This window comes from Emydura macquarii, unplaced genomic scaffold (genome assembly GCF_026122565.2).
Source record: "Emydura macquarii macquarii isolate MOO-44397 ecotype Brisbane River unplaced genomic scaffold, CSIRO-AGI_Emac_v2 contig_1644, whole genome shotgun sequence".
NCBI lineage: Eukaryota > Metazoa > Chordata > Testudines > Chelidae > Emydura > Emydura macquarii.
This window is the reverse complement of record NW_027131781.1, coordinates 11992082-12013090: the sequence shown is the minus strand read 5'-3', so window position 1 is coordinate 12013090 and position 21009 is coordinate 11992082. Positions and strand designations below refer to the sequence as shown.

At 43.5% G+C, this 21009-nt stretch overlaps 1 protein-coding gene across 2 annotated transcripts in view; it reads left to right on the top strand.

Annotated features, from left to right (window-relative positions):
• Positions 1-599: 599 nt before the first annotated feature.
• SV2B (synaptic vesicle glycoprotein 2B) overlaps positions 600-21009 on the top strand; it is a 39584-nt gene continuing 19174 nt past the window's right edge. For both annotated transcript variants that reach the window (XM_067556104.1, XM_067556103.1), the window contains exons 1-3: positions 600-1131; positions 17595-17775; positions 19797-19948. In XM_067556104.1, coding sequence (XP_067412205.1) covers positions 600-1131; positions 17595-17775; positions 19797-19948 — 865 coding nt within the window. The remainder of the gene's footprint in view (positions 1132-17594; positions 17776-19796; positions 19949-21009) is intronic.

Genomic DNA, 21009 nt, shown 5'->3' with positions numbered 1-21009 from the left:
GGACATCAGTAGGCTAATCGTGGTCTCCAATTTATTTGATAGCCTTTAAATGTCCCCCATTTAGAAGGTGCAATAACAGTTTCTGAATGTTTCATCTCCCTTTTGCACCTTTCAGATACAAAAAGGTATGTTCCCAGTGTTGTCTATTTCACTCACTGCCTTTCTCCTCCCAATGCAGTGTGGTCTCATTGCCGTTTCTCTTTCTTTCTTAGGGCATAGCCTTCATCAGCACAATGAATCAGGAAAAAGAGCAGCCTGCCAAATCTTCCTAGCTCCTAGTTGTACAAAGTTGTCGATCCCTCACATATCACCAGTCAACAGTCCCAACTACACCTTCCCTCCGACTGAAGGAAGCAAGTCAACAAAGTGTAGCTCAAACGTGAAACTTTATCGAAAGCCCTATAAGAAACTGTCCCCTGAAAATTTACAGTCATTCTCTTTGTGAGCTCAGTGCATTGTGCATCAGGTGAATTTCCAAATCAGAGGGAAGATATGTTTGTGTAGCAAATACCAGAGACTGCACAAATAAATAAACACACACGTGTATATTAGAGAACATACAGACAGCAATATACTGTTTGTAGAAGTATATGATCAGCATGGATGATCGGTATAGAAACAACGCAAACCTGTATCAAGGCGCCAAGGACATAGCTAGAGAGGTGAACCAGGTATCAGATGACTACAGGTATCAGGATAGCAACTATGAAAGATATGGACCTACTGATGGCTATTCCCATGGTGGGGAGGAGCCGGGCCAAGAAGAGGACGCTCAGAGTGATGCCACAGAAGGCCACGATGAAGATGACGAGGTCTACGAAGGAGAGTACCAGGGCATCCCTCACCCAGACGACATTAAGGCCAAACACAAGAAGAAAGCCCCTGCCATGGTCGATGAGTTCAGAGACAAGGCTGAGCTCATAGCAGAGCGGATGGAGGATGAGGAACAGCTTGCCCACCAGTATGAGAACATCATCGAAGAGTGTGGCCACGGGCGCTTCCAGTGGACGCTCTTCTTTGTTTTAGGCTTGGCACTGATGGCGGACGGGGTGGAGGTGTTTGTGGTTGGGTTTGTTCTGCCCAGTGCCGAGAAGGATATGTGCTTGTCCAGCTCAAACAAAGGGATGCTAGGTAAGTGCACTGAACAACCTTCCTTCAGACATTATGCAGCCGGGATGGATCCAAGCATCGCTTATTCCACAGACTGAATTCATTCAGGATTCTCCCTGTTTCCCCCATCCTGATTCACTCGCGCAGGGCTGAGGATGGCTAGCAGGGCCTGGAACTGATTCCAGAGCTTGTCTGTGCCATCCCATGGGCTGAGGAGAACAAGGTTGCTCAAGAGCAACATAACAGAGACACGCCTGTACCCAGCCTCTGAATGTGCTCACAGCTCCCGTACTCACAGCTCAGGACAAACCTGGCACCTGAACTCAAATTCGCCCTGCCAGGCGGCCTAGTCAGCAGCTTCCAGAAAGCAGGTTTATTTATACAAAAGTATTAGGCTTATGTAAAGGACAAACAGAAGGAGACATTCCCAACCTGAGTACACAGGGAGCCAGATTTCAACCCTTTTCGTAACTCAACTTTAATGAGAAGCTCTCAAAACAGTGTCATCCAGGTTCACTTGAGCCTAATGTATGTCAGTCAGCTCAAGTGTATATTAACTGTATTAAGTGGGTGAGCAGAATCTATGTCCCAGAGGATCATTTCTGTGCATCTGTCTCCCACCCACTTCATCTAGATAGTCTCATGCCCTTCACTGTGGTATCTGAGTGATGTATAAGTGAGGGGGAAAGAGAAACTTTCTGATCAGGCTTGAAGAGGAATGGATAGATGAGCATGAGGAGAGACACAGGACGGCAGACAAGAGACACAGGGCTTCTCTGCAGAGAAGAATGCTTTTGCGTGGGGCTTGGTGAAACATTTTTTGGAGGGAAAATTCAGTTTTTGACTAAACAATTTTTTTGCAAGTGTCTCCTTTCCTTGAACACTTGCAAAATGAAAACCAAAATAATGTTGGGCTTTTGGCCAAAAATGTTTGGCAGTTTTCATCTGTGTTTTTATTATTAATTATTAGGGGGCTGGAGCACAAGACTTATGAGGAGAGGCTGAAGGAACTAGGCTTGTTCAGTCTACAGAGAGAAGAATGAGGGGGGATTTGATAGCAGCCTTTAACTACCTGAAAGGGGGTTCCAGGGAGGATGGAGCTAGGCTGTTCTCAGTGGTGGCAGATGACAGAACAAGGAGCAACGGTCTCAAGTTGCAGGGGGGTAGGTCTAGATTGGACATTAGGAAAAAGTTTTTCACTAGGAGGGTGGTGAAGCACTGGAATGGGTTACCTAGGGAGGTGGTGGAATCGCCATCTTTAGAGGTTTTTAAGCTGCGGCTTGACAAAACCCTCACTGGGATTATTTAGCTGAGGTTAGTCCTGCTCTGAGCAGGGGGTTGGACTAGATGACCTCCTGAGGTCCCTTCCAACTCTATGGTTCTATGATTATTATTATTTGTGAAGCCTACGTTTTTCAGTGGTCAGGGTTTCCGTTTTTTTGATGAACAGTCACATTTTTCTGCAGAACCCTCCCCCATTTTCTGATCAGCTCTACTTTTGGGCCAAGATGGGAGAATCTGAGGGGGCTGCACCAGAAAGGAAGCTGCAGCTAGGCTAGCAGGAAGCTGTGCAGAAAGACACAGGGAAAAGTTCCTTCAGATAGCAGGATCTGCAAAGAAGGAGGCTCTCACACTATCAGGGACAGAGTGTTCAGAAGAGTGCTAGATTAGGGTAGGGGAACAGAAAGAGATTAATCATAATAATTAGTGGGTTTAAATGAATTTCCTCACCCCGTTCTTTCCTCTCCACTGCTAATACATTCCTAGTATGATGATAGCAGAATTTTTGCAAAGTCTCCGTGAGCTTTACAGAGTTACCAGCTGGAGTCTGGAGTCAGCATTAGTCTCAATTGGTGGCATTTGTAACAGGTTTTGAGCTGTCCCCCTCTCTGTCACCGCAGTGCTACCGTACAGTGGAGCATCTAGTTGGTGCATTTCCTGTCCATCTGGTGATAAAGCTTCAGGTTTTCACAGGTATCCCTTCTTCTGCGCTACCATTTATGCCACAGCTCCATCCCTATCATATTGTCCTCTCTTCAATTTCTCCTGAAAACCTCCTTCTCCCATGAAGTCTAGTCAACATTAATCAGTGTTGGTTGGGTAGTAAGTCCAACTTTTGTCCAGTCAGCGCAGTATGAACCTGCACTGTATTGTGCGTCTCTTTGGATTGAAAGCTCCTTAAGTGATGCGATTCTGCCTCCTCTGTGGTTGGTATTGTGCAAGTAGACGGAGAGGCCTAGCTGAAATAACAACATGCTGATCTATAAGGGCTTGGTTCTGCTGTCCTTACTCAGTTAAAATGCCCACCAACATCAATGGGAATTTCATCTGTGTAAAGAATTCAAGGTACAGTTCTATCTGGTTTGACACTCATAGAACTAGGAAACTTTATGCATCAATGAGTTTTTCATTTTCTCCATTCAGAGCCAGAGGTGACCGTAGCTCAGCTGTATTCTTGGTGCATGTGAAGGTCTCATTTTCTTATCATTTACCTTCCCTCCAAGCTTCAGGGTTCCCCAGCTGCTGAGTTTAGTCCTCCGCATCAATTTGCAAGCTGGCATATTGTCTCCCCTGATGCTGACCTTCTCACTAATGTTCTTCTCTTTGTCCAGATCCATGCCTCTTTGCCCAAAGTCCTAATTAGCAGAGAAGCCATGCAGTCATTTCCCTTTGGATACCAGATTCTCAGCTAAAGCTGTTTGCTAATGGGTACAGGGTCAAAAGTAGCCTATGGAGATTTCCTCCTAAATCCGTGGAATGAAATTAATGTCCCACACGAGATTAAAGAGTCAGCCTATAACATCACCCTCTTTGTTTCACTCCTGTCCTTTCCCCTTGGGCATTAAACAAAGGTTCATTTATTTTAATTGAGGTTGAAGTTGAGTGGAACTCTTTGGACAAAATAACTTTTTTCTGAAAACCTTAATCCAAATAACATATAAACTTTCCCAGGCCCCTAGGAGTCCAGGTCTCTAATGATACCCAGTCAGGCAACAATAAAGGAGGTTGACAAGAGAAAATGAAGCAACCATTGGAGTACCTGAACTGGGATGGTGGATGATTGGGTAGTGTGTGCATCCATAGTGGAAGTGGAGAAGTGTCCAGGGCTTATAGCTTACATCCTGGCCTGTGATCCCAGCCAATTTACCTCGACTGAAACTAACCTCAAAGCTTAGCCAGACCCTGGCCACTGGCTCCATCCCCCTTATGCCACTGTACAAAGCAGAATAGACAGCTGCCCTTATAAGGACCTCTGGCTGGTGTATCTTAGCTGAGAGCCACCTTTCTCCCCCTACCCAACACCCAGGCCCTGCATGGATTGTACCTCAGCCAGACTTTTTACATTTTTAAATTTATTTAGGGGTGTTTTTCCCCCAGAAAGCTTTTTCTCAATTTTCGAAGGCCAAAATTTAAAAATTTCAGGGTCCAATTTTCAAGAGCTCAACACCTACAATCAGATTTTTGAAGATCAGGATTCAGCAGCTCCTACTGGGATGTTTCTGGCCAGATTTTCAGCATATTGGCAGAACCTTTGAACAACTGGCCATTTATTTTGTTGCCTACACTGGAAATGAGATCTTTCGAAAATCTGACCCTATAAATGTCTATTTTGCTGGAGCTCAGTCTAATGTGCACCAGAGTCAAAAGCACTGATATGTCCCAAAAAATACTTTGGAAGTATTTCTGGCCCAACCAGAGGTAGAGAGTACCAGAAGTCTCATGAGGAAGATGTCTTCTGTTGTTCACAGCGTGGAGATGAGCTTTGGATAAGCAAGCAAACTTTTTGCATGTTTATCCAATCACAGTTTACAGACCATGTCAGGTTCATCTTTCTGCAATTTTTAAGGAAGGGGAATGGCATTTCTCTGAGTTTCTTCTCAGTTGGGGCGCTCCTCCAAGGTTAAAAGGGGCCTTTTTAGGACTTGGTTTTGCAGACCTCTTTCCACACCCCTTTCCTATTTGTTTTGGAAGTCAGAATTTGGAGCTTGTATTCAGAATTTGAGGCAGATTAGGAAGAACTGGTCCAGTTCAGCTGAAGAGTCAGATAGGGGAAGTGCAGGGGAAAGTGGACTACACTAATGGGGTATTTCCTTACTGCTACTGGTAGATGTGGGATAGGAACAGGTTCTCAAATCCAGTACATATTTTTAAAATAAAGAAAGATTAGGCTAATATAGACTCAACTGCTGGATGTTTCCCTCCTGCAGTGGGCTCAATGCGTGTAGGAGGAGTCGGCTTAGATCTAGGGCTCTGAGATAAATCTTTGTGAAAAGGAATTGTGCTAAGAATGGCTTAGAAAGCACTTAGCCTGCAGAGCCGGGCAGGAGTATGAATAATGAATACTCAGTGACACAAATATTGTCCCATTCAGAAGGGTTCTGTGCCCTTTGTGTAGGATTTCTCTTCTTCTGCGCATCCAGGAGGCCATGGCATATTAGAGTAGGCACCACTAATGCTTAGCACCTGAAGAGGAGAACAATAAAGGTGCTAATGATGGATACAAAAAAAAAAAAAAAAAAGCTTCCTCAGAATCTTTCCTGGCTCAATTTCCCTGCCCACAACCAACTACTCAAAAAAGAGACAGAAGTGAAACCTATTCAGGAAGCCCAGAGCTTCTGGGTATTCCAATTCCTTGATGTTCTAAGGGTTGTACTCTTGCAAATTAGTCTTGTTAACACCCAGGGTTCAATGATACTTACAGACTGATTTGTCAGAATAATAGTAGGAATCAAAGAGCTCTTTTGGCTCAATCTGTGCCTAATGTGCAGTGATAATCTGCAAGAGTGGGTCTGTTGAAATGAGCAGAGGTTTTATTAGAGTGGGCATGGCTTTCACTCAAATTACCACGGCCCCTGGGTCATTATATACGCATGAGTAACTGTCCCTTACCTCTTTTACATACAAATAGAATCAGCACAAGAGTTCATATTTATTCTCTACTGACTGTTCTTCTAGTCGTATTTTTCATAAGGAAACAAGATCAGGTCATTCCAGACACAGCTAAGGTTGCTTCCCAGCAGCTGCTAATGCTTGCACATGTGAAAAAATGTCTCTCTTCTTGGTCATGGGTAAAGGGGAAGGGGCAAATAGAAAATAAATAGGAGAAATAGTCAAACCATTTAAGAAAAGAAGAAAGACAAATTGCAAGTGCTGAAGGGTGCTGCCTAAAGACCAAACTGGTGAACTTTGGCTTTTGCTGAAAGGATGTTTTGCTGCTGTGGGAAAAACATGCAAACCACTGGGACATAAAAGCAAAAGTGGAAAATCTACCAAAATTATAGCCAGCTTGAGAAAAAACTACAAACAAACAAATGCCCACAAAGTTTCTTGAAATGTGAGAAATGAATGCGGCACCTCTGAAATTTCATAAAACATTTCAGTTTTCTGCTGAAAATAAACAGTTCTACTTTAGATGCAAATTAACAGCTGTTTTAACCCAATTTATTTCTAATGGTAGAGAACAAGTATTTGGGTTTCTCCTTGGTGTGAAATGTTATTTCAAAGATGAGTGCTGGGGAAATTGAAAAAACCACACGTATGGCAGTGAATATTTTAGCATATTGATGGTATTTATTTTTAAAATTTTGTGGGCTGAGAAGTTTGCTAATTTCTCACCAGGTTATTTCATTTATTCATCAGACATTTCTGCTTTAGCTGAGTCTGAAGCTGCAATATTAATAAATAATAATAATTTATAATAGTAGCAGTAATAAATAAATCAATGCATTAAATCCACTGCAACAGACAAGAGAAAATTCCTGCTTTGCGACTGGCTGAAAACAGTTATGTGATGAGTCAGTAAGTTTCTATTCACTGGAGAAGTGAACAATGCCGGCATCTGGAGGAATATCAACCAATCAGATCACACCTGCAATGCATGCATATTGATTGGCAGTACTATATGTATTGATTATTGCTATTATTAGCATCTCGGGGGGTTAAAGTTATCAGGTATCCATACAGAGCAGCAAGTGTATAAATACTATAAAAGATGAATAATAATATCTTTCATTTACATTTCTAGCACCTTTCGTATAAGGAGCTCAAAGCACAGTACAAATGTTAAGCTTTAAAAATGTTAAGCTTTAAAAATCCCCCGTGAAGTAGGCTTATTGTCATCACTTTACAGAAGGGGAAACAGACAAGGAGAAATTAAGGGATTTGTACAAGGCTGCAAAAGAGTCCACATCAGTGCTGAGAATAGACTTCAGGTCTTTTAGGTACATATTCACCCTTTCTTTCTATGAATTATTAATAATAATTTAATGGTAATAATTGAAATATAATACTGTCTTCTGGACTTTTACCCCGATCTCCTGTTTAGAATGTTAGAGCCAAAATTAAAAATTCCGCTGGTAGTTAATGCAAGTAGACAGGGATTCAAGCCTAGCTGGGTGAGTTGGTTTAAAATGGATTATGTAACAATACGCTGGCCTTTGCTTTGGTGAACATGAGGGTTTATTATCCCTTTGAAACAAATACTGGCCGCAGCTTTGCCTTGGTCATTATTTACCTGTTGTTTCAATGAATTCTAATTATCACCTCCAGAGAATTCAATATCTTCTTACCACTCACATTTTTTCGGGATAAACATATATTAACCCAGGAACGGCTCCCTGATGGCTCACCTTCTTCTGTGCCGTCAGCCTACAAGCATAACCGTGGCAGCATATGACTTAAGCTGTCACGTGATTTATGAACTTATCTCCATAAGTATCTTGTCCTGACAATGCTACATACAACCATGTTAGATCACTGATGCTCCTAACCAAGCCAGAAAAATGTGTGTTGCTGTGTCTAACTTGTTGTGTAGATGGACCCTTAGAATCAGGTTTTTGGTGCCACTATTCATAATTTTGAAATCTGAATTTGCTGTCCATGAATATTCAGCAATATTTTCCTTAAGATTTGCTGAAACATTCCTGCCAGTAAATTGTTCAGTAGAATATTCATGGATGGCAGACACGAAAGAAGCACAAACACAGCCAGTATTCCAGTCAGTGCTTACCAATATCTTCTTTGCAGTATTTGCACCTCTGGTGCTCTATCTAGCAGCGAAGATAGAGCTTTGTGCAGGTCCAATTCGGTGATGATTGTCTCCTCATTTGTAAACACAGCAGTAATTTTATCTGACATGAGCCAAAACGAACAGCTTTTCATTTAATGGCAAGGGATTAATTTGGCTTCCTCTGTTGCAAACTTCAGTTTAGTAGAGGGACTGGGTGTGAGGGAAAGGGGGGGGAAACCAGATGGTCCCATGAATTTTAAATTAATGGACAAGACCTGTGGAGGTACTTTGAAAGACACTAAGTGCAAACACCCACCCACTTTCTGAGCTGGCAGCACCTGGTGAAATATTCAGCGTGCATTTTCAGTGCCATGATGGATGATTCTGTGGATTCATAAATCCACCTTTGATTTGACTTTGCAGAATTTCCTAGGATTGCAGCAGCCAGAGATCACGCACAGCCAGTTTATGTATTTTCCCCCTCTCCCTTTGAATAGGAAAATCCCTTTTTTATCATTTTAGATGTGGTGACTCATTTTTCACTGGTAGGGTAAGTCATTTTAAATTGTAGGTGAGCTATCTCCACTTATGTTTATTCAACAAAGCAAATGCCACATGAACCAACGGGAATTTCCTTTCTGTATCATTTGATTGCCAGTGAGACCCATAGAAAAAGCAGCAACTGTCCTACAAGCAAAAGCACACAGGAAATATCAGGAACTGAAAAGGCCATCCAACCCAACATACCTGCCTTTTGTTGGGCTATTTTATTCCCATCTTCCAGATATTCAATATACACTCCCCCACACCCAAATATTCCTTAAAACCAAATCTACTACAGGGAAAGTTACTCCTTTGCATGCAATATTTCTACTTGAGTTCCCCATTTATTGCCTTGTTCTTATTTTTAGATCATAGATAAAATTTTCAAAAGCCCCTAATTGACTGAAGAGCCTACATCCCATTGATTTTCAATGAGACTTAGTGCCGAAATCACTTTTGAAAATGGGACTTTGGCTTCTAAGTCACTTTGGCAATTTTGAAAATGTTACCTTCCTTTTTTTGGTTTCTGAAACCAGGACAGTTTATTTCTGACAACTTTGTGGGCATAATAATAATAATAACAACATATAAATAATGAGCACTTAGCAGAGTATTGTATCCATCTTTTCTTATTCATAGAATAAGGCCAGAAAGGAGCATTGTGATCATTTAGTTTGACCTTCTGAATAACACAGGGGAGGGAATTTCAACAGAGACCAAAATAATTTCTTAATTTGGAAATTTGAGGATGGCACCTCAAATTTTTCCTCTTTTTCAGTGGGAACAAGCCCAAAGTCTTTACATTTTCTGCATAGCTACAGCTGGTTAATTATTCATAACCAACAGTTTATTCTTTGAATTTCACCTTTCTTTTTGCAAATATTTTCTGAGCAGATTGCAATTTTCTGACACGTATTCATTATTTTATATTAGTCACAGAATAATGGCTGCAAATAATGATTGTTCTCTAAATTACGTGAGAGTGTTATATTTAATATCCAACATCTGTGCTTCTTTGGTTAGTTTTGCTTGGATACTTAAATCAGACAGTATGCTTTTGTCCATGGCTGGATGAACATAACCTTTGGAATCAGGTTTCTGGTGTGAACGCTCATATTTCCCATGAATTATCCTTTAATATTTGCTATTTCATTGGACATTTCTGCCAGTAAATTTGTTCCTTAGAATATTCTATGAAGACAAAAAGCAGGAAGAACACACCAGAAACAACTTAGTTTCGGAATCTGATCAAACTATTTTGTCTAGATCTACTTACACTTCAGATTTCCAACACCTAATATCACCCTTGTTTCCTTTTGGAGGTAATAGAATTGTTGCTGTGGGACTATGCTCACAATATTCCAGAAAGGATTTAACGCACAACAGTCATATAAAATAACAATATTACCTCTTTCATATCCCCGGCATCAGTATCTAATTTGCTTTTTTGGCTGCGGTGGTGTATGCACTGGGTCCATGATTTTAATGATTCGGTAATCCCCAAATCCTTTTTGTGCACAGCATTCTGGATGACAGTCCCACAAGGCTGTCATTCCCTAGGTTATATTTCTTCTGCACAGACTAATGAGTGTACTTTCATTGAGGCTGATATTCATTTGCTCAGTTGCTTAAGCAGCTGCGATTCCTTTGGATTCTGATTGCTCTGATCCTTATCTCTTTTGTCTTCAGTTTTGTATCTTTTACAAAATGGGTGACCTTGTTTGCAGCATCTTCATGTGCCCTTTCTGTAACTGGCCTCCTGCACAACTCCCCCAGAAGGAAAAGGTGGAGTACATTTAGATTAGTAAATGATGAATATCATTTATTATTGTAGGATGTCTATCTAGGAAATGTGCTATTTGTAAATTCTTCTGGCCTTTACGTATTCTGCACCTCCAGTACCAATCTGTCACTGACTGGTGGAGTTTTTTAGTGCAGCTGCCCCAATGAAAGTTTTATGATGTTGGCTGGGACATGTAGTCTTCACACAAGGACCCCCCGGTCCACCATAATAAAGCATTCTCTTGATTTCATTTCAGCTGTGAAGTGGGTTCTGCTGTCACGGATTGTCAGGGCCTCGGAAACTGGTGAAGTGGTTAGGTTCTGATAGCCGCTCAAGTGATGGCTGCAGATCTTGATGTTTGAAGGTTTTAGGGGGTCATTTACCCATTGCCACTGGTTTATAAGACTAAATAAATGAATGACTGAAACTAAATAGAAGCCACTTCCACTGGGTTATGTTTAGTAACACTAATCAATAGGTTTAATGCACCTTACATAAAATTCATCTCAACAAATGCTGTGTCACAGAGAAATAATCTTCAGGCCCACCTTTAGTTTGAGTTCCTGAGCTCAGAATCTGAACTGTTCTTCAGCCACAATAGCATCTCCAGACTCTTTCCCCGGCTGCTTTTTCATGTTCAGCTGTTGCCGTTTAACACCCCCCCCCCCACTCTCCCTCCCATAAAGCTGCCTGTCTGCCGTGACTGTAAACTCAGAGCTCTACACCCTCTGCATCAGCTGTCTCCCCGAGTGCAATCAATTAAAATTAAAATTCCATCAATTATTAGAAATAACACCACGGGCCAAATCCTGCTCTGGCCCCAAACCCAGCAAAGATACACATCTGAATAGATGTCTGCCCTTCTCTCCTTCCTGGAGCTGAGTACCTTCACCTGGGCAGGAGCAATTGCTGTTGCCGAAATTGACTGGTGTGCATAGGAGTTGGAAACTAGGATATGGCTGGACTCCAATTCTCCCCCACTCTTGCCTGCACAGTAGCCTCTCTACCCTTAGGTGACATCCTGAGCACAGTCTCTCCCTCTCTGGAGTACCCCTAGGGTGCTGAGCCTCAACTCCTGGGGAACATAGAATCCCAGGAAGGAGTGCATGCAAGATGCAGGAATTGTTGCAGACTGACAAGGTTGCAACTGCAGTGTCTTTGTGGTCACCAGCTCTGCTGCACAAAGCACCTCAATATCTGCGTCGGCATCACACAGGCCAATACAGGATAGGCTCCTGTGTTAAATTAAATAAAGAAATGAGTGCATCATGGCAAGATACTAGAGTCTTGAAGTTTTTGCACAGCCAAGGATCTCCCAGAATATTATCACTCCTGATAATCCATCGGGATGTCCATCGGGTCTCTTTGCAGAAGCCCTGATGTCCATCGGGTCTCTTTGCAGAAAGAAAGGAACTAGCATTTGCAATGGCTGAGTCAGACACTTTATAACCAGTGGGGTCTTCATAAAGTATCCAGAGAAATGAAGCAGTTGCTCATTCACTCTGAGCCGTGCGGCTGCTGCCGGCAACAAATTCCCCCCGGGGCCAGGCACCTGGCTCCCACGCCCTCTATCAGGACTTTAGTTATAATAATAATAGATCACTGGCTACAAGAAAGGAGTCTTGGAGGTTAGACTGCAGCAACTGCCTCCTGAGCAGCTTCATTTTTTTTGTTTTGTTTTTAAGAAGCTTTGGAAGAACAGCTGCCAACCTGGATTTTCTCTGCAGGAAACAATTAACCCTGCCTGATCATTCATTTTTAATCTGAGTGCAGGAATGTGGGCTTAGTGGGGCTGCATGAACATCCCTTATTCTGTTGGCAGGGCTCATCAGAGGATAGGTGACTGTGATACAACAGCCAACGTGTCTAGAATGTGTTGCCACTTCCCTCTTCTGGATGAAAACAGAGCTGCTCCTGTTTGTGGGATTAGTGTGTCTCCCAGTGGCTAGTGTAAAAGTCTTAACCCACATGGCAGCCCCTGGAGATTCTCTCTCATTATGATTTTGGGTATTGTATGTGTTTGTAAGGGGCTTTCCAACTCTCTAATTTTAGTGAAGGCCAGTGTTTGTAGAAAGAGAGGCCCTGAGTTCCCATGCCATGTGCGTGTGCTTTATCTGGCTGCCATGTTGTCTGTATATCTGTACCCAAGAGGTAAAAATCTTTTATTGGACCAACTTCTGTTGGTGAGAGAGACAAGCTTTCGACCTACACAGAGCTCTTCTTCAGGTTTGGGAAAGGTACTAAAAGTGACACGGCTAAATACAAGATCCAACAGATAGTTTAGGACAAATAGTTAGCACATACTCTAAGGGACCAGTCAAGGTGAAGTGGCCCTTTGGAATATGTGCTTACTACTTATGCTAACCTATCTGTTGGACCTTATATTTAGCTGTGACAATCTTAGTACCTTTCCCAGATCTGAAGAAAAGCTCTGCATAGCTCAAAAGCTTGTCTCTCTCACCAACAGGAGTTGGTCTAATAAAAGATATTACCTCCCCCACCTTGTCTCTCTAATATCCTGGGACTGATATGGCTACAACAACCCTGCATACATATCTGTAGCCAAAACATTATTACATGAGCTCTCGTTTACAGCATCATTATGAATGGGTGGGGGTGTAGAAAATGAATGGTGGACTCACATGCTTGGGTGCTCTCATGGAAATAGTATATTTAATATGGGATGGCACAAGCTGTTGCCAAAATCCCATGCCATTGCCCAGGCATATAGGCAATTAAACAAACTAAACAAGGATCCAACTTCATTCTTAGTAGCTCAGATCATGCACACCCATACCACTTCTTTGTGTGGATGTGATGAGTGAAAAGTCTATTGGAATTCTGCATCCATCCAATAAACCTTGCAGACGACTAATATTTTTAGGACTGATACCCAGGAGCAAAGTCTATCAAGCCTAGAAAGGAAAATACTCTAAAGAGCCCTAATTCTACCTACTTGCTTCCTCTCTCTGAGAGATTCAAGCCCTCTGCCTGATTACAAGAATTACACTCATCCAATCAGGGACCAGAAACAATAGTCCATTACTTGTGTAACCAATCAGCACGGATGTAATTTTGACGATCAAATAGCAAATATGCTCAGAATGAAAAAGAATAATTGAAAACACACGTTCAACAAATTCATACAATGAATACATGAAAGGAAATTGTGATTATCTCATGGAAAGTCTGTGAACAGTGAAAAAAACTAAATAACCTACAACGAGTTAATCCTACAGCTCTCCTTAGGGGACGGCAGTGTTTTTAGTAGTATGAATTTCCCCAAAGTCTGATTAACGTATGTCAAAAAAAGGCTTATTTACAATCCAGAAGAATACCAGAGTTGACTATGCCAGATGTTCCCCTCCATCAATCATCCTCTGCCGAATGGCTGGATGGCACCTGCAGTCCTCAGCTTGTTAAGTTATTAATGTATTGCAAGAATGTTCATTCTTGTTCCCTGGTCTCCCAGTGACAAGTCTTTTTGACAGGAGGTTTTACACATAATGGGCCAGCTCCTGAGAAGCACCTGTAACTCTAAGTGAAGACAGGATTTGGCTCAGGGTGAGGGCTGAACCTCTTAGGTCTAGAAAGAGGGCTGTAAATCATAGAAATGTTGGGCTAGAAGGGACCTCAAGAGGTCATCTAGTCCAACCTCCTGTGCTGAGGTAGACGTAGACTATCCCTGATGGGTGTTTGTCTAACCTCTTCTTAAAAACCTTCTGTGATGGGGATTCCACAGCCTCCCTGGGTAACCCGTTCAAGTGCTTAACTGTCCTTACAGTTAACAAATGTTTTCCTGATATCCAACCTAAATCTCCCTTTCCGCAAACAAAGCTTATCCCACCCTTGGTGGACATGGAGAACAGTTGATCACCATCCTCTTTATGAGAACCTTTTATACATTTGAAGACTGTTGTGTCCCCCTTCAGCCTTCTCTTCTCCAAACTAGACATGCCCAATGCTTTCAACCTTTCCACGTAGGACATGTTTCCCAAGCATCTTCTAATTTTTTGTTGCTGTCCTCTGGACTCTCTCCAGTTTGTTGACATTCTTCTTAAAGTGTGGTGCTCATAGCTGGACACAGTACTCCAGTGGAGACCTCACCAGTGCCAAATAGAATGGAACAATTACCTCCTGTCTTACACATGCCACTCCTTGTCACGCATCCCAGAATGACAGAATCTCACTGTATCCCCCTGAACCATACATGGGTACCTAAATGGGAGTGAGCTGGTTATTGAGTGACACCTGCTGGTGTCATTTGGACCATTTGATAGTGTAAAGAGATTGCAAAATAAGGGTCATTCCGAGCTTTACAGAGGGGACTGTTACTATGGTGGCTGATCAAAGGATATCTGAGGTGAGTAGAGTGCTCTGGCAACCAAAAACAATGCATGCTGGATTTAAGGATGCTCATTGCCTGCTGAGTTATTAATAGCGTCCAATCAGTATCCTCTGTTTGGGGGCTGTTTTTCCGGTTGTGGTTGGTTGGGTTTTCTATCACCAATCTGTCAGCAGTGGTGAGAGGTGTCAGTTCACCTCTCTTCACTTGGCACTGGATTCCGCTGCCTCGCACTCCTTGGAGAAAATTAAAAAGGAAGAAGATAAACATTTTGGTGACTTTGCAAATCCATTTTCTCCCATTGCCCACTGGGTCCTTGGGTTCTCACATGAAATTGCCAATAAAATGTACCATTCCGGATACTCCTAAACTATTCTGTGATCCAGTAATTTGAAGATGACAACCACGTGGGGGAAGCTTTGCGTCCCATTCCTATTCTATTAGCCATGTAGTTGCTGATGCTGTAATGTTCTTCATGGAGGTGCGGCCTGGACACCATAGACTCAGCATTCTTACAGGTCCATCCAAACATATGATGAAGATCCACTTGGTCACCAGACGTTTCACTCCTGGACTGTTAGGGTAGCCACAGCACAGTTAAACAGCAGCAAATGGGCTCAACTTCAAGGGCCACATCCTCAGCTGGCATAAATCAGTGGAATGACATTGATTTCAATGGCACGTCATTGATTGGACCACCTGGGCCAAGTGTCTAGGCATTGTCTCACCACCCCTGGGATCATTGAAAGAGATACCTGGACAGCTCTTCCTGAATGATCATCTCCCTTATTGCATCTGCCATTGATTAAGGGAATTAATATAGGAAATTTGCCAATAGAGAAAGTTAAAACACAGACTGGAAAGCTGGAAACCAGACCGAGCCAGGACTTGTTGTTCACAGACTCTGTCCATTGGTTGCCTGCTGCTGAACTGACTGATCACCAGGTTTTCTCTCCTTCCAGCTGTGCGAATCATCTCACTCTGCCTGATCAATTTTTCCAACCCCTCAGGCACTGCCATGCACTGTAGGTAATCAGATTTAAATGCTTAACATCTGATCCTGCTGTCTTTCCATGAGCAACAGTGCCTGCTGGCCTCAGTTGGAATTTTGCCAGCAAAAGGACTTCAGGGTGGGGCCCTTAATCTGAATATTCTCTTTCCTCACTGACATCCCTGGATCTTAAAAAAAAATGAGGTGGGGGTGGGCGAGTTGGCGGGACGCAATCTGGTGTCCACCTAAAAAGCCCAGCTCCACAATTGGCTCCTCTGTTGGCAGTGTCAGCAGAGTGACCCAGGACTGAATGGGCCATGGGGGCTGAACTGCCCTCCTTTTCAGGGCAGGTTTGAAAGGTGCATGGTGCATCGGAGGTGAGGAGCCTGCATGCTACTGCACAGAGTACCTGTTTCGGGGATGAATCATTTCCTTCTTCTCAATCCAGCACGAAAACTTGCTTTTCAAAGAACCAATGGTTGGAAGCTGAAGTCAGGTGCATTCAAATCAGAAATAAGGCACACATTTTTAAGAGCCAGAATGATGAACCCTTGGAGCAAGCTACCAAGGGAAGTGGTGGATACTCCATCGCTTGAAGTCTTCAGATCAAGGCTGGAGGCCCTTTTTGGGAGATATCAGCACATGTCATTTGGGAGCTATGCAGTAGTAACTAGCTGAAATTCTATGGTCGGTGTTATTCAGTAGGTCAGACTAAATGGTCTAATGGTCCCCTCTAGCCTCAAAAATCTATGACTCTATGAAATACAGAGAGGGAAGGAGATACTTAAAGGGAAACTCGGATGAACTATATAACCTGCAAAGGGATTTTCCATTCCTGTAGTGGTCCCTCTGCTCTACTCTCAGTTGCATGAGGTGTCATCAACAGCCCCACAGCACTCCTCCCTGGGCTCCCTCAGCACCACTTGCACTGAGAAGGGTTAGCGGATATAAGACGTCAGACTCCTGGTTCTGCAGTTAGTGGCACACAGCGGGGACACGTGCCTCCTAAGCTGCTTATGCCTGGCACTTGCTGACGTGCCTGAGATGTGCTAGGGAAGAGACAGCTGTGGGCCAGGTCAAGCGAGAGAGCTCCTGAGGCTTTTGGGGGGAAATGTGATCTCACCTGAAGCTGAGTGAATCAGGTGCTTGTTGTTACCTGGAACTGTGTCAGAGGAGGGCCTGAAAAAAAAATAATACTCAGTCCTAACAGCAGCCCTGGGAGGTAAGCATCATTATCGCTGTTGTACAGATGGACACACTGAGGCAGGGAGCAACAGACCCAAGGGCACATGGTGAATTCATAATGATAAATTGGTATCCTGAGAGCACCCGCTATGTGCCAGGAACTTTCCAACCAAGTGTGACTGCAGGTTCCTCCAGACTCATGGGGGTTTGCAGGTCCAAGAGTTGGAAAAGGGACATAATCTGAAGTAGCCTGAGGTACTATTTTGGATGTCACTGTCGGGCATACTCCCCCTGAAAGCTGATGACTGACTTTACAGCACCCGGAAATTTGATTCTCACATGAGGACGTATGAGCCCATGACTAGCACTGGGTGGAGCAACTTTGTCCAGGCTGGTGTCTGGGAAAGTGTGCCGTTTCCTGCAGGTAAAAGTGAGTGTGTCAGACACTGATAGGCATTCAAGCTGGTGAGGCATTTCAATGTCCTCTACTAGGGGCTCTTGGTTGGTGGCCGGCTGGGATGTGTGGGGATGTGTTCTAAACATTGCATATGTGTGAAACATCGACCTAATTGCCCTGTACCGCACGTGTGAGAGGAGTCACTCAGCTCCCTGTCTTTCTTTTCTCTAGGGCTGATAGTCTACCTGGGAATGATGGTGGGAGCTGTCATTTGGGGTGGCCTGGCAGATAAACTGGGAAGGAGGAAATGCCTCATCATATCACTCGCAATCAACGCTGCCTTTGCATTCCTCTCCTCCTTTGTCCAAGGATATGGATTCTTCCTCTTCTGCCGCCTTATCTCCGGCCTCGGGTGGGTAACACTCTCTTTAGTCCCTTAGCTGCAGGCTCAGTTTTAAAATGGGAGAACCCTTTAGCCATCCAGCTAGAGCAGTGTTTCTCAACCTGGGGGTTTAGAGGGGTCGCAAGTGCAGAGCTGGTATTGGGGGTGGCAAGAAAGGCAATTGTCTGGAGCCACAGGGGCGCCATGAAACTAAGTTACATGCCTCAGCCCCGTGGGGGTGGGACTCAGGCTTCAGGGGTACAGTAGTTTGGAAAGGTTAAGAACCACTGAGCTAGAGGCTGTGCAATGATTTGGGATTGCCAGCTGAGGAAATCGGAGGCCCCACTGCACAGGTTCTACGCAGCATGCGTGCATTGTAAATGAAGTGTTTACATCTCCATGGAAGGATCTAGAGCCAGCCAGGGCAAAGACACTAGACAAGAGGATTATGTAGTTTGTTTTTCCTTAAACAAAACAATTTAATGCTCAGAAAGTTGATAGATAGCCACGGAGTCTGAGGTCTTAGCCACAAAACAGATGGATAAAAGGAAGCAACAGCATCTGTTCACCGCTTCAGGATAAGACATGTCAAGCTTCATCTGGGTGGTTTACTACTAAGAGAACTCAGTCATTGAAATCTCAATCTCCCTGCTGAAACTGTGAACAAGGGTGCTGATTGCTGTCAACTGCAGTGCAGACGCTTGTCTACTAGGACCTGTATTGAGACCTCTACCCATTTCACAGAGGCATGGAACAGCATTAAGTTGGTAGCACCTTTCGGTCATGTCCTGCTCTGAATTTGAATAGGTGATTCAGAGGTGAAAGGATCTAGTGCCCCTCCCAACTCATATAGTCTCTCAAAACTGCTAATACTATGATATGGCTTGGTTTGTACAAAGCATCAGGAAGACACCTTGGGCAAAGGCAGAATTCCAGAGCTCCCTCTTTATACGTTTTTATGTTATTAATGAGAGGGAGGAGGGCCCAGACCCTCTCATTTATAGTCATTCGGAACTTTACATTGTAGAAGTTAAGCTTTTGTTCAGGAGAGAGAACTTTTATTAAACCTTTGACAAGACGCTGCAGGCTTCATTCCCCTCTTACACTAATTAAGCCAGGAATGGCTTCGCTGATGTCAATAAAGCTACATTCGTGTAAACTGGTGCATGTGATAGGTCCATGGTCCAGGGACTCTCAATGCCCGGCTCAAGACACAATGAGGGGGACTGATTTTCAGAAGGAACTGAACCCTGAATCTCTGAAACTCAAGCTGTTTAGAATGTCTCCGTTTGGACACCCCAAAATGGAGGCACCCCAAGTCATTTGAAAATGCTGGCCCATTTTTAAATGTTTAATTCTAAAATGTTTTGTGGAGCTTTGGAAACATTTCAAAAAGTTCTTGAAATCCCAGCTCTCACTAGTTCCTTTGGTCTGTGAATCACGCAGCGGCTGAGCTACGGGACCTACTTCCAAGTACAGCTCCACAAACTGTTCCCCGGTGACAAGATGGTGCAGGGGATGGGGAAGGGGAATTACATAATGGTTCCACCCTCGGGCTGACTGGGGCAAATCTGGCTGGAGTCACTAGCAACCAAAGGCTGCTATTGCCTGGCTGTTTGCTGCATCTGTACAATGGGTTTGTGCTCACATGTGCAGTTCTCCGATTTCCTAGGGCACAAGTGTCCACATAACAAATGCTCTGCAGAGTATATCCATATCCCATCTAGGCCAGGTGAATTCACTTTGTTAAAATTGGAAAGTAAAATCAACTTTCTACTCATAACAAGCTTCGTGTTCATCCTTGACATCTAAGAACAATGTGATCTAGGGAGTTTGACATTCTTCTCTCATGACTCCCTGAGTAGAGAGCCTGTGGGAATTGCTTAGACTTCCAATGAGTTCCCGAAAGAAAAGCTCTCATTCCTCTGCAGGGCTGTAACTCTAGAGACCTTTACTGTAGACTAATCCAAAGATATGAGGCTCTTGATGTGCTGGTGCCATCTGTTTGGCAAAGTCATCTATTCTTTCCATGTGGTGTTTTCTCTCTGCAGCATTGGGGGATCCCTCCCCATCGTCTTTGCTTATTTCTCTGAATTCCTATCTCGTGAGAAGAGAGGGGAACACCTGAGCTGGCTCTGCATGTTCTGGATGATCGGTGGCATTTATGCCTCAGCAATGGCTTGGAGCATCATTCCACACTATGGTAACTGCTTTGTGCTTTTGGCTATGGATAACACCACATCCACACAGCCTCTGTGCACTCACACACACAAGGGCTTGCCTATGTGAACAATTAGTGCGTGGCAAGCCGGACTGTACATCTACAGTGCATTAGTCTGCCGCAAACTAATTGCCTGGGTGGACTCTGCCACCGTGCACTAATAATTTCATAATACGCTTTGACCTACTCCTGTTTCAAAGTGGAGTAGATTAAAGTGCACTGTGGAAAACTTAGTGAGCAGCAAGCTGAGGTGTAATTTGACAATGGACTAGCCTGACACGTATTAACTGGCCACGTGGACCCTGCTATTGTGCACTAACTGTTCGTAGAGACTAGTCCTCACTCCTAAAGAACATACACACCCTGTCTGGTGGGCTATGGGTTCTTCACTTGATATGTTGCAATTTAGCCCTGCAGCTTCTGTGGTGTATAAAACCAGGGCCATACAGGCTTGCAATCAAACTCACCCTGGAGCCTTCAAATCCCACCTGCCTTTTTAGAGGAACTCAGAGATATTTGGTGTATTTCACCCTGCAATTCAGGACATCCCCAGCAGGACATGAAGGATTTGTCAAGCTCTAGCATTGTAGATGCTATTGTGATTCGGGCCCTATAAATACCAATGTTAGAGAGAAATTGCTACCTAGGCAGGATGATGGATGATGGCTCCTTTTGTGATAAAAGCCATCACATGTTTGGTACTGCAGATTCTAAGTGCTGGCCTTTCTCCATGAATGGCCAAATCTGCACACTCCTGCAAATTATCTGGGGATAGTTTGACTCAACTAACTTCATGTCCATGTTGACGGCAGAGCTGAGCTAAGGAATTATCAATAAATTTTAAATTGACTAAACCGCACAGGATCAAGGTCAACGTATAGCTCCTTTTCTTAGCCAGATGCCAGTACGGTGAGGATAATATTTGTTGTGAATATGTCTCCCTAAACATAAATTTGCTGGGATCACATTTGATTTCCATTGATTTTATACTGAATTGGGCCCACTTCCACGCTGTCAAATATGGTAGAGAGAAAGGACTCTGA